Here is a 13678-nt window from a genome sequence, read left to right on the forward strand (position 1 = left end):
TATACGAAAAAGAAGACATCAACATTTGAGGATCTTTTATCCATTTCTTTCACCCTCAATTATTATTATAGGATTGCCAGGGTTTTGCTTTCAAAATAATAATAAAACAGAATTTAATTGGAAGTTGTTCTGGCAATTAATTAGAACAGCTAAATTTTGATTAGTAGCTAATAATTCTCTTTCTAATGTAGAAACCAAGATATTTTTAAAGTCAGGTAAAATTGCTGTACCGCTGAAAGCAAAATCAATAACAATTTGAAACTTTAAGTAATTGAAGTCAGCAAATATAGTGGAATTTTTCTTATCCAGAATATTTTGACACAATTCCACCAAAAGTTTTATCTTATTCTCAGTGTTGTCAATACCTGGCAGGAATGGTATTGGATCAACCAAAACTTGTAGGGCTTGCACTTGTCGACTGTGATCAAGATTCCAAATAATATTGGAACAGCAGAAAGTTTCATCGTTCATAACAATGTTTTCTGGTGTATGTCCTCTAATAATAATATTTGTTTTTACATCTTCCTTAGGAGTTACTGACGATGAAGTTCTTCCATGACATTGGTTTCCAAAGAAAAGTTCAGATGCAAGGTCACTTTTTATATTGGTATTTTCACTTAGTTCCTGATCAATTAACATAGTATAAGGTGCGACCAACGTATCTCTAGCAATCAATACACGAAATTGGGAAGCATTTGGGTTATTTAACGTTTTGGTATTTAAAGTATTAACATGACCATGACCCGCATAGATCCTTCTTATGTCTCCGGAATTTTTCTTGAATACTTTCAAACATTTTATAGTAGACAGCGTCAAAACTATTTGACTTTGATCATCAACCAGACCATATTTCTTCAGAACTTTATCATTCTTACTTAAAGTTCTATTTACCAATTCATTTGATATATTTACAATTGCAGTGTCAATGACTTTGATATTATCTAGGCTGATTTTATTGAATAAGTAGCATCTCCATGGATTTATTAAATCAAATGAAATTGTTTCAAAACTCAATCTTAATTGGTTATTATAAACAGGCAATGGATAGTATGCAAATTCTTTTTCCTGAGATGTTATATTAACAAACTTCAACTTAAATGGACATTTTTGTAACCATAGATACTGCTCATTATTTATAATATTGATTGATAAACTGTTAAGATCCATAAAGGAATTTATAATATCATCCCATGAGATTATACTTGATCCAATGTTCAATATTTCGACTTTTTTAAAATTACAATCAATAAGTCGAACTGAGCGACTCATCGAATCTTTTAATCTGAGAGTCAAAGATTTGACATTTGGAAATTCAAGATTTTTAAATTCCACATTATTCGATCTTAGAGAAGGTTCTAGAGTTAACGAATTTGTCACTTCTGTTCCATCAATAACGGGGTATCTAACATCATTATTGAAGAACTCTAAAGTAATATTTTCACATTTTGCTAGCTTATAACTTTCTCCAGCAAATCTACAAGGGAAGTTGCAGGAATCTATCGAAAGCAACGATGGACAATTGATTAAAATTTGAGAAAGATCCTTCTTTGATGAAATTGAATTCAACTCTTTAATGGTTGCTAAACTCGTAGCAAATATTTCATGATCCTCATCTTGGATTTCAAGAGAAAAAATAGTGTCAATATTTTGTAAATATGTCCTTTCAAATAACATACATATATCACACATAGACTCCTCTCCTATCAAAGAATTTCCGATTATATAAAGTTCACAGAGCCTTACTCTTTTCCTGGAGTGAATGAACTCTCGGAAGTAGAGTCGACTTAAATAATTAACTGACGTGTTATAAATCACAGATAACTTTGCTCCTTGATAACATATTCGCACAATAAAACCCAGAGCTGAATTCAAAGGATCACTATAATTTCTTGTAGTATGAATTATAATTATTATATTCTTATAGTCTTCCAAAAACAATGACAATTCATCACCATCAATATTATCTGTCACCAGATAATAATGTGCAAGATTATCCAAAATAGGATGGAAACCCTTGGGAATATCACAGTTCGCAACCTTTTCAGGACCATCTTGAATTAAAACAATACATGTCTCTCTTTTGACATACTCTTGGAAATATGTCGATAATTGAAACCATGAATTTAAAGTTTCACAACTACCACCACTTTGTGATATGATCTCATTAATAATCTCTATCGGTAACTCCATCTTCATACAGTACTGTCATCAAATATAGAGTTACTATTACCTCAAATATCTCATCCTTTCAATCATTTATTTAAAGATATACATCTTAAATATTGTGTAACTGAGTCATCTCGTTCAATATTTTTTAATCATCTCTAGTTTTTCCGACAGGCAAGGAAACCCTTTCGATATTCTGGATCTGACGAAAGAGTTTAAATATCGCAAAACGTCAATTAAGACAGGAAATAATAATTATCACACATCAAATAAGAATTGAATACACGAGTTTCTTTAAAAATTATTAACAAATTATCAACATATCTAAACAAATATATCTTTTATTAAGTCGTCCTCACATTTTGGTATATCGAGTTCTTTTAGACTGTACACGGCTTCATAATGCATGTAACTTACTTTTTGGAAAAATGTTCTAAGCTGTAAGTGTGAGTTAATAGATTGTGTTCCATTTAGGAGTGGTACAATGTAATCAGACTGTTCGGCCAAAGCGATCTCATCGTTCTTTGCCAATTTATAGTCATTGGATTCACCAATTTCATCTGCCAACGCAATAAAACTACTATCTCTATAGATACAGTTAATAGTATCAATCACAAAGAGCCACTCATTTGTGGTCGAAAACTCTTCAATATTGAGGACCAATAGCAAGTCTAAAGTCTTACACAATTGGAAAACCAATGTCCCATTAATGTTTTCCTGAATTTGCATTATTTCATAGAATTCTTGAAGACCTGTTTGTAGATAGAAAACAATAGCTGACCAATGTTCATTAAAATGTAAGTGTGAAAACCTTATTAGCATGACACGAAGTAACAACCATGTAGTAGAACGCAATTCTAGACTTTTTGAACTTAGATATTGAATGACTGAAGTCATCAGAACTTTGAAATTTAATAAATAAGTATCAATTGGTGCTACCATCAATAGATAAGCAATCCTCAAGAAATTTTTGGATTTCGCATTGATTTCTGATGAACTCCAGGAACTGAAATTAATCAAAGAAGGTGTTATCGTCATACCTTTAGCATCAATAATCGATAGCAATTCAGGAATCAATTTAATCTTATTCTCTTGATATTGTGACCATTCATATATTATATTTTTCCATGATTCATCATTATTGAATAATGAAAATCGCTTATCATTAAAAAAGATATCATTTATTAGTAATTTCCAATTTTTCACTTTCTCAGAATTTTTAGAAATTAAAATAGATAATTCAAATATCTTCTCAGGGATTGGCTTTGTCCCAATTGATTTCAAATGCGACGAAATACAGACGTTTACAACATTAGAGATAAAACTATTAAATTTATCAGATCCTACTTCGTCATTAACGCAAAATGTCAGACGCTCAACAGTGGTAATTATATCATCCATTTTCACTTTCAGCAAAGCGTCATCTTCATTTTTTGGAAGATCTGTAAATAAGGTTACCTGATATTTCATAAACAAGTCAGACAGTTCCTTTCTAACATTTTTTTGTTTTCCAAACTTCGAATTATCAATCTTCTCCGCAGATAAAGCTATAAATTTTAGAATATTAGTTGAAATATCAGCATAAAAACTACTGTTAGAGCTAACTTCTTTAAAGAATGAAATAAAATCCGGAAAAAACTCCTCAATAGAGTCACTCTCTAATGATTCAACATATTGTATCAAAAATAATATTATAGTATGCGAGTTAAGTCTGTTGATTAATGATTGATCAATTTTTAAAGGCTTGCTATTTCCAGTACCAATTACCCCAGAACCCGTTGATAATTTTATCATACTATTTTTATTGCAACGGGTAACAAGCCCAAACAATAAATAAGGAACAGTTAGAATTGGTCTATTTCCATCTAGAGAATGTACTAAAAGTATTGTTAATTCATCATTTTTAATTGCGATTAAATTCTCCAATACTTCAAGTGGCTCCAATAAAAATAACCGTTCCAGTAACATCTTACATCTGAATTTAAATTTATAAAGACTGTGACTTTTCATACGAATTTTACTTTTTTCACCATCTTGAAGAATAGATTTATGCGCCCAATACCATATCTCCGAAGTACAATTTATAACTAGTTGGAAGGATTGGAACACCACCAACCTTTCTGCTTGGATCCTGCTAGTATATTCTTGATTATCACCAGAAAAAACATTAGAGACCATGCTTTGTAAAAAGTCACCTCTCGAATTAGAGGTCGAAAACATTCCATTCTTTTCATCTGCCAGCAAGTAACCATGAGTTAGTTCTAACAATTCTTGAAATCCTCCCAATAATAAAGAAATTGATTGATAAAATCCGCCAGTTACCTTCTCCTTCCTAAAGATTTTTTGCAAACATTGGACAATTGAATTTGTAAGAGGTAGAATACATTTGAAAATAGATTGCTCAATATACAACACACTTTCCAAAAGCAATTTGATATATGAGGATATGATCATCGGATCTTCCATACTCGAAACGCTAGAAACCAAGTAATCTATGTATTTCAGGTGAGTTGCATTATCATCAAAAATATCAAGTTTAATTCCATTCTCATGGGAAAGTTGCAACACTTTAGACACTATATTCAAAAGTGAAACAGCAATAGATTTAGAGTTAATCTCATTTTCTTTCAAGTATTTTGATGATAAATTTAGTAAAGAAAGAACAACATTTTTGAAATTTTTTTCAGTACCATCAAGTAATCCATCTAATAAAAGAAGGGAACTTCTTATACTCTTAACATGGTGATTATTCTCCACCTCTAAGAATCTAATAATGATAGATATAATTAAATCTTTATAGTTTGTCACACCTGATTCGGGCCATTTTTCTACTATATCCATATCTACCATTTCCTTCGAAATTTTCTTACCAATTATTGATTGATTGGATGAAATGGTAACATTCAATAATTTTAATCTATATGTAAACATATCTAAATCATCTAAATCAGTAAGTTTCTGAGATCTTAAAAATCCAAACTCTGTTATGTTAGTTAGTAAAACGTGTAGCAATCGGTTCAAGGAGCCAGAATTAGTTACGGAAAGAATCCATTCTGAGACATATAGATAGTGCGGCGACTGAGAATCAAATAGCTCGTCCAGAACTAGTTCAAGCATTCTATCAATTAGTGTAGATGATACCTTTAAATTATTCCATAGCAGGTCTAACACAGTTATCTTATTTGAAATTAACGGTTCATGAATAAAAACAGAGGTAAGTGCCGATTCAATTAATGATGGGGAGATATCTCTCTCTAGTACTTCTAAGTATTTCACCACACCATCTTGTTCATGGGGAGTTACCAGATATTTCCACATAGCCGAAACAATTACTTTTAGCACTTTTGCCAAATCGATAGCATTCAGTTTAGACCACAAGTATCTGTTATACACAGTTATAATACCGTTAATTGAATCACATTTGATGTATTCACTTCTTGCGGCTGTAATAATTGATTCCATTAAATTTTCCTTAGGGAAAATTTTATTAAAAGAACTATCAGAACCTGAGATTTCTGGTAACTTTTCGAATATAGATATAAATATTAAGGATGATTCATTAACAAAATTATCAATTTCTAGATTTCTTAATAATATCTCCATACTAGATTTCACAATTAGATATGCCAATATATCTGCTGTAAATGGCACTGATCCATTATTATCATTTAACATTTCTGATTCCAAGGGATCTGAAACCTGTCTATAGTATTTTAAAATAGTTGTTAGTATACCTTCTGCATTGTAAGAGGATGTTAATCCTAATATGGATTCATCAAATGGCAAAAATGCTCTTTCGGGTATTATATCTAACAATTGCTTGGATACATGATATTTATGTATTAGATCAGATTCTTCTGGAAAGGTGTCATCTGTAAAAGACAAAAGACCTAATAAAATTAGTGGTAAGTGACGGACAATGATCTCTTCATCTTGTGAGACATTAAATGTTGTCAAAATGTATAACAAAAAATTTACGTCTTTGCTTTCATAAAAGTATTCAAATATTTTCCCCCATATAATATCAGTTTCTATCGCATCAAATAATGAACTCGATATTTTAGCAATTTGATTCGAATCAGAATAACCCTTCGATGCCATAAACACATTAATAAAAACCTCTGGGATTACAATTGATCCAATTTCCCAACGATCCATTATTGTTAAACAAATATTCATGGCCATTACAAGATCATTTTCAGTTTTTAACATTTCAGTTAGTCCTGAAAGTAAATCGGTTAGAGCATATTTGGTAAAATAAGCACTTCGATCGTTTTCTGCAGAAAATGACGTATCTCCACTATCAGTTTGAATATGTAAATGTTCGATATTACTACTTCCTGTTGTCACAGTTGGTCCCAATAGCCAATTCCAAATTCTTCTATTTAATGACATCTCCTTGTTTGATGTCGTCTTACAACATTCAATGATCAACATTTTTCTGTCATTTGGTGTTAAAACATATTGGAAAATAGGCGAATGTAAATAAAACTTATTTACTAATAAATCTAAAATACCACGCTTAACAAGGAGATCATTGTCATGTGTTAAACATGATAAAAATGCACGACCCAACAAACCAGGTTCCGGCGTCACAATATCTTTTATCTCCTTAGGTAACATGCCTAAAATATGTTGTTTTCTTTTTTGGAAGTCATCAAGTTCTGATATTCCAGATTGGTCTGGTATTTGGTCTATACTAATGTCTATATTTAAAGATGGAAATGTTTTTGTCAACAATACCAGTCCACCCAAACGATGTTCCTTATTTGATATCATCACCAAGAAAAAACTTTGCCAAAAAATGGAATCATCATTTAGTCTTGTTTTGAATTCATCCAGCAGATTCAAAACAGATGGTTGAAATTCACTACTTTCATCATCGATACCAGGCAATAAACTTGCTATCAACGGTTTTACAATCAATTTCAATGTAGAAGAAGGTAGATTTATTAAATACTTCTCATATAATTCAATTAATGGTAGTTTTACAGACATTGTTGCATATGCCATTAGTGGGAGAATACCTCTAATCCAGATATTACATTCAGTTGCCAGAGATTCTTGACCAATCTTCTCAAAAATATAAGTGTATACTTCTAAAGTCTTTTGATGCACACCAGCAGGCAACTCTGGGGATAAAGATGAAGCCAAACGTTGACTAACCTGATAGGGTGATGGCACATAGTACTTAATATCATCCGAGTTAGGTGTCCAGCTTTGTAATGCCTTTAATAATTTCCCTAAACTTGAAATATAATCCGCCCATTCAGTGACAGAATCAAAAGTTTCTAAAGTTCGAGTGACATTTGCTATAAATTTCTTTTGTTTGGAGTCTACCTTCTTATTACCATAATCAACCGAAAGAGGTTTCAAAGGTAATGACATTTCTCCAGAATCGATCTGTTTAAAATAATTTCTTCTATAATATTTGCCAATCTAAAAAATACTAAAACAGCACTAAAATAAGTTCTTTCCAAAAGAAACCTCTATAAACCAAATAGTACTATTTTTAGCACAGTAGCATTCCCTAATAGAAGAGATAATCCTTGTAGATGTTACTAATCTATCAGGATCTTTAATCAAATCATAACCTTATACCACCTTAAACTACTTAAATTATTGACTTAAACGTTTTCGATATTGAAATAGTTTCTATTAAGGAAGGTCACATGACCGATATCTAATCAAGAAACGATCAACAGCGAAGAAAGATATACGATAATGATACTGATAAGATATGATATTAAATACTATCGAATATTTTTAAATATGAAACTGTTATATATTCCATGTCTTTTTAATGAAAGTGACCAATTCATTTATCTCCTCTAAAGAAGTCGAATGCTCTAAACCGCGATATGTATTGAAAGAATAGTTTTGCATGCCACACTTTTCAGTAAAGAATTCACTTGACATTTTACCTACAGGGAATGGAACAATAGGATCCATATCACCATGGCCGTGAAATATTGGTGTAGAAAGGTTCTTGTCATTCTTCATATTTAATAAAATACTTGGAATTATGCAAAAGCCAGATAATGAGACAAATCCACCAATCTTATATGGTAACGTAACCGATGAGGCTAATGATAAAGCTGCACCTTGTGAGAATCCACCGACGATAATTTGAGAGGGATCCATACCTGCATCAACTTCTTGTTTAACAAAAGATTCAACAAGCTTTAAAGATTTTAAGAAACCTGTAGAATCCACATTTGAAGAAGAAAGATTCCATTCAAGGATATCAAACCAACCTGGCATAGACATACCACCATTTGCAGTAATTGGCATCACTGGTGCATTAGGAAAGACAAACTTTGTATGAGAAAATGCTGGATCTCTTTGCAAATATTCTGCTAAAAATGACCATCCATTACCTGTATCACCTAAACCATGGAAGACAATTAAGACCTGTTTTGCTGGTTGCAACTTAGAGGCATAGTTAACAGCACTTAACTTTGACATTTTTGAATGTATACTACCAATCTGATCTGATGGAACACATTCAATCAATCATTACAAATAATAGCCTTGCATTTAAACTCTTCCACTTCTGAAGTAGGCTCATTTTAAATCTATTCTAGACGGATCGACCATATTCGATTTTATCATACCGAAAGTGAATAATTATGATTAACTAACGCTAGAAAAGGGCATCATCAACTGTATTGAAATGTTTCGAATGTTATGATATTGCATTATTGGAGAATATATCAGGAGGTTAATCTTTTATCAGTTGAGGATATAGTTTATCTAGAAGATATACCAAGGAAATGGATTCTGATGCTGCTGCTCAGAGGGTCGATAATAGTGGGAAAAATATAGTATTGCCTGATAATATACAATTATTATCTACAAATGAATTATTGGGGCTTATACAGAACCATAGAGAGGAGTTATCTAAATATGTGACAAAATTTTGTTCCTTACAAGATGTTTCTAAGGAAATACAGGGTCTTGAAGTCAAGTTGAAGGAGCTAGAACAGAAGTTTGAAAATTTAGAGAAGGACAAAACCCAAGTTATCGAGATGTTTGACAATTTTAAACAATTAGAAGCTGAATATAGTTATAAATGGCGAAAATTACACGATGACATTGATATAAAGTATAGTCCAAATGTGCTGAAAAACAAATTAGAGGCTGAATTAAAAGAATTGGATCATGCCAGTCGCATTATTGAAGAGAATGCTTCGAATTCCAATGAATTAGATTCTTTTATCAACCAATACTTGGATATACGAACACAATATCACAGCAAAAGAGAAAAATTGAGCACCTGGAAGCAACAAGGTGAGTTATACGAATAACAAATACTTATATAAGAACCAATTTAATAAGATAAACGAATGAATTTAATAACCTAAATGTCATAAACCTAATTATATGAATAATACTATAATAAAAACTCTTGGATATATATAAGATTAAAGTCAATATAAACACAATGTAGAACTACAATGCAATTGTGTGAATTGCAACTAATACATTCTTTTCAATTAATTCCAGTTTAAAAGACCATAGTTAATAATGAAGCGATGAAAACAAACAATGATGGAGCAGCTGCAATGTGCATGGCATCATTAGATGTACCAGAACCTGATCTAGATGTGCTTGAACTACTTCTCGAAGAAGAAGAAGAACGAGTGGTGGTGGAAGCAGCCCTGGATGTAGTTTGGCCAGAATTGGCGGAAGAGCTTGATCTAGCGGTACCACTTGAAGTTGAACCAGAAGCGGCACCTGAACCAGAAGAGGCAGAGGAAGTGGCACTAGATCCTGAGGATGATGCGGAAGCTGTATTAACATCTACAGTAAAGATATTACCACCTGAAGAAATGGAAGAAAAGGTGGACCATGTACTTGAGTAACCTGGGGCTTTAACAGCACTTGGAATACTAGAGCTGATAACTTCAACGTTTTCGTCATCTGTTTCAAAACTAGCTTGAGCCATGGAAATTTCCAAGTTATCTAAATCGTAAACAACGTAAGCATGTTGTAGGAAAGAGTCACCCAAGATGGCAGTACCTGAAGATTGAGGCAAGATACCTAATACACAAATTCCACCAACAGCTTGGATAATGTAGGTAGTCAAGTTAGTACTAATGTGGAAACCACCGAAATCGAAGACGATTTGACTATCCTCGTCAGAATCTGGACAGTTCATAACATAGTAACCAGTTCTTGAGTTGTAAACAGCATCGTATTCGTCTGCAATTAAACTTACCAATGCTGATGGCAAGTAAACCAAAGTAGTACCTGAATCCAATAAAGCTGGGATCTTAGTTGTAGTTAAAGTGACGTTACCATGTTCGTCATCGGAAATACCCATACCTTGTAAAGTGACGTCGAATTCAACAGGTTGGGAGAAACCAGCAGCTCTTAAAGTGTTGACCAGAGGAATAGTGTATAATGTACCTGAATATTTATTGTGATCGACACCACCGAATAATACAGAACCAGTTCTTGAGTCTAGATCATTCAAATACAAAGAATATGCGTTTGCTTTAGTTGCACCTGAATTTTTCAACAACAATGGGAAATTTTCATATTGGTATCTGGTACCTGCGACATTGTTTGAACCTGAGTAAGTGACTTCCAAAGAAGGCAAACCAATACCCAAGACACCGACAGTAGAGTTGGTGTAATTTGCGACCGCGAAGGATAAACCTGTCACGTCTAAATCTTGTAATTTCAAAGTATCTTGACCCCATGTACCAGAAGCGTAGGAAGAATCAGCGTATGAAATCGAGAAAGAGGTTTCATTTGAACTCCAAGTGTCTGAAGTGGAAGGGTTAAAAGTACCAAATTTAGCACAATCCACAGCATCACTATTACTATCACCTCTTGAACATAGAGGGTTATTTGAGCCAGTGACCCATAAGTCAGAGGAACCGGTATCTAGCAATACAGTAACGTTTTGAGCGTTGGAACCAATGGATAAAGAGACGGAATAGAAATTCGATTGATTCATAATTTCTACTTCTTCGACACCGTTATCTCTTTTGACAATGTTTGCGTATCTTTTATTTTTATTTGAAGCGTTTTCGAAGGAGTCACCAACCAATTTATCGAAATGGTATCTGACAAAACCTTGGGATTCATTTGAGGCACCTGGTTGTTGTGCTTTTGCATGTTTCCCATGAGGGATCTCTAGTTCGCTGACGACACGTTTTTTACCTAATCCAAATGGCAGAGCGAAAGAGGCAGCTTGGTCGATACAAGCAGAAAAGGCCAAAGCCATAGCAATGGCTGATTCCTTTGAAGTGAACAGTTTCATATTGGTATTTTTGAACTAATTTCCGGTTTCTAATATATGCATACAGACGGGCAACTGTAAATATATATATATATTTATATATATATGAAGTGAAGTGGAATGAAGTATGTAGTCTGGCAGGTATTCTGTTTTCAGTCCAGCGAAACAGATAGAAAACAAGTTTAAATTAGAAGTTGAGAAAGATGACAACGACGACCTTTATCTTCTAACCAAAGTAAAATATATGAGACGACACGAGTGCAGGGTGGAGTGTAGGTTGGGGGGGAAGGTGTGAATTCGAAACTGATCTAGTGAGAACTCAAGCTTTAGAAGAGTGTTTGCGTGTATAATCAATGAAGTAATCTAGAAATCATCAAGCAATCGAGCACTCAGTCTTTATATATATATATATATATATATAGCAAGTATAGGAGTTGCTCGAATTAATTTGAAAAAACGAGTTCGCAATGGGGCTTGGAGAGAATGAAGATGAAGGTGAAGGTGAAGAGGTGAGCCCAAACTGAGCAGAGCAGAGCAGAACCAAACCAAACTGGAAAAAGTGAAAAAGTTTGGGAAAAAAAGAAAAGAAAAAGAAGCGAAGAAGAACTAAAAACATCCGTTCAGAGCAGTCCAGAGAGACACGCGATGACGTAAAGTGAGAGAAAGAGGGGAGAGAGAGGGTGTCAAAGTGCAGGGAAACAGGGGAACCCTGTACGTGGTTATGTCTGTGTGTCTGTGTTTGCGTACATGCCTCTAACAAGTCACGTAGCACATTTCGAAATTAGCAAGGAAAACACGTCTTTCGTATCAAACTACACGAGTCCGATATTTTGCTTAATCCATCTCTCTGTCTGTGTATGTGGTTCTTGCACTAGCACTAGCACTTGCGATGACATCTCTTTGCTTTCGTAATAAAATTAAATGAAACGTCTTCATATTGAGTGGGCTAGGTACAGCTTACCCATGTTTACTTAATATGGCTGTATGGGGTGTTATGTCCGCTACGGAAATAACACACTCACACACATACATAAATACATACTCACTCACTCCAACCTGCCCATGCCCCTCCTCTCCCCGCTCATCCCGCTCTTTCATATTTCGTCTTGGATCAACTTCCATATGATTTCAGCCACTTTATCACCATCGTTTCGTTCCCTTCTATTACGCGACTCAACTTCCCAATCAATTAATTTCCTTCTTTCAGCCTCATCTCGAATAACGTCTTCTTAAACAACAATCCATTGATCGCTGTCTCACTGATGAATTCTGGATGGCCCTGGACAGTAAATAATCGTCCCTTTTTGTAAAAACCTTGTACTTCACTTGTATCGGTACTACCCCAATTCAAGATCCCGTTATCTTCAACTAATACCTTACTATTGTTAATCACAGTATCGTTGTGTAATTCAGATAGATATAACTTATCTGAACTAAATAACTTTTCACCAATTTCATTCAATTGTATCTCTTGGATCCCTGCCTCAATTCCGTTCTCGTTCTTACCCACTACACATCCAATAGAATTACCAACTATTTGATGCCCAAAACATATACCAACTATTTTACATCTTTGAACGCCCATTGTTCCCTCATCAGCACCCACTATCATCTCTTTAACCAGTTCTCTCAGCTTATTGATCCAGTCGTGTTCGACAGAATACGAGTCATATCGAGACCCGGTAATGACTACACCATCGTACATCCTTATCTCGTCAATACTAGGCACTTCACCGTGATAAACATCAAACACTCGGTACTCAACCTCAACATCTGCACCTCTCGTTCTCTCAAGCATCCTAATTATCATCTTGTCAAATGTACCTTCGGATCCAGTCCATTCTGCAGGATGGTCCGTCAACAGAATACCGATTTTAACCACCATTATAATCTTGCGCCTCCTTTTCTAATCTCCAGAACAATATAAACCTCTAATCTACCCTTAGCTTGGCTTGGCTTGGCCTGTATGTTATCTCTTCTGTTCCTATCTGATGTAAAGCTCTTATATATCGTATCTTAATCTCATCTCATCTCATCTACGCTTAATATTCATTCATTGTTACCCGGTCTCCGATTCCGAGTTTTTCAATATTTTTTTTTTTTACCGAAAGTTAACAAAACATCCAAATTTCACACAATTTTTTGTTTTAAATGTGATGAAACTGCTAATTTATTAGGATAAATACTGATAAAATCCTAGTTCAAGGGTCGATATTTGGACAACAAAAATACGGTTATCTGACTGTGGATAGAGAC

The 13678-nt window shown here is 33.8% G+C and overlaps 6 protein-coding genes across 6 annotated transcripts; 1 reads left to right on the forward strand and 5 right to left on the reverse strand.

The window, feature by feature from the left end:
* Positions 1-90: 90 nt before the first annotated feature.
* Positions 91-2196, reverse strand: Kpol_543p57 (uncharacterized protein; the record flags this gene model as incomplete). The annotated part of the gene is made up of 1 exon (XM_001646035.1): positions 91-2196. The coding sequence occupies one exon, from the start codon at positions 2194-2196 to the stop codon at positions 91-93; it is 2106 nt and encodes a 701-aa protein (XP_001646085.1).
* A 294-nt stretch (positions 2197-2490) lies between these two features.
* On the reverse strand, positions 2491-7554 carry Kpol_543p58 (uncharacterized protein; the record flags this gene model as incomplete). The annotated part of the gene is made up of 1 exon (XM_001646036.1): positions 2491-7554. One exon carries the CDS (start codon positions 7552-7554, stop codon positions 2491-2493), a length of 5064 nt encoding a protein of 1687 aa, XP_001646086.1.
* A 393-nt stretch (positions 7555-7947) lies between these two features.
* On the reverse strand, positions 7948-8634 carry TML25 (palmitoyl-(protein) hydrolase; the record flags this gene model as incomplete). Its single annotated transcript, XM_001646037.1, has 1 exon — positions 7948-8634. The coding sequence occupies one exon, from the start codon at positions 8632-8634 to the stop codon at positions 7948-7950; it is 687 nt and encodes a 228-aa protein (XP_001646087.1).
* Positions 8635-8942: 308 nt separating this feature from the next.
* Positions 8943-9476, forward strand: SRN2 (ESCRT-I subunit protein SRN2; the record flags this gene model as incomplete). Its single annotated transcript, XM_001646038.1, has 1 exon — positions 8943-9476. The coding sequence occupies one exon, from the start codon at positions 8943-8945 to the stop codon at positions 9474-9476; it is 534 nt and encodes a 177-aa protein (XP_001646088.1).
* A 200-nt stretch (positions 9477-9676) lies between these two features.
* Kpol_543p61 (pepsin-like aspartic protease) lies at positions 9677-11443 on the reverse strand (the record flags this gene model as incomplete). Its single annotated transcript, XM_001646039.1, has 1 exon — positions 9677-11443. The coding sequence occupies one exon, from the start codon at positions 11441-11443 to the stop codon at positions 9677-9679; it is 1767 nt and encodes a 588-aa protein (XP_001646089.1).
* A 1168-nt stretch (positions 11444-12611) lies between these two features.
* Kpol_543p62 (putative amidotransferase) lies at positions 12612-13307 on the reverse strand (the record flags this gene model as incomplete). The annotated part of the gene is made up of 1 exon (XM_001646040.1): positions 12612-13307. One exon carries the CDS (start codon positions 13305-13307, stop codon positions 12612-12614), a length of 696 nt encoding a protein of 231 aa, XP_001646090.1.
* Positions 13308-13678: the final 371 nt, after the last annotated feature.

The sequence above is a fragment of the Vanderwaltozyma polyspora genome, genomic scaffold (genome assembly GCF_000150035.1).
Source record: "Vanderwaltozyma polyspora DSM 70294 KpolScaffold543 genomic scaffold, whole genome shotgun sequence".
Taxonomy (NCBI): Eukaryota; Fungi; Ascomycota; class Saccharomycetes; order Saccharomycetales; family Saccharomycetaceae; genus Vanderwaltozyma; species Vanderwaltozyma polyspora.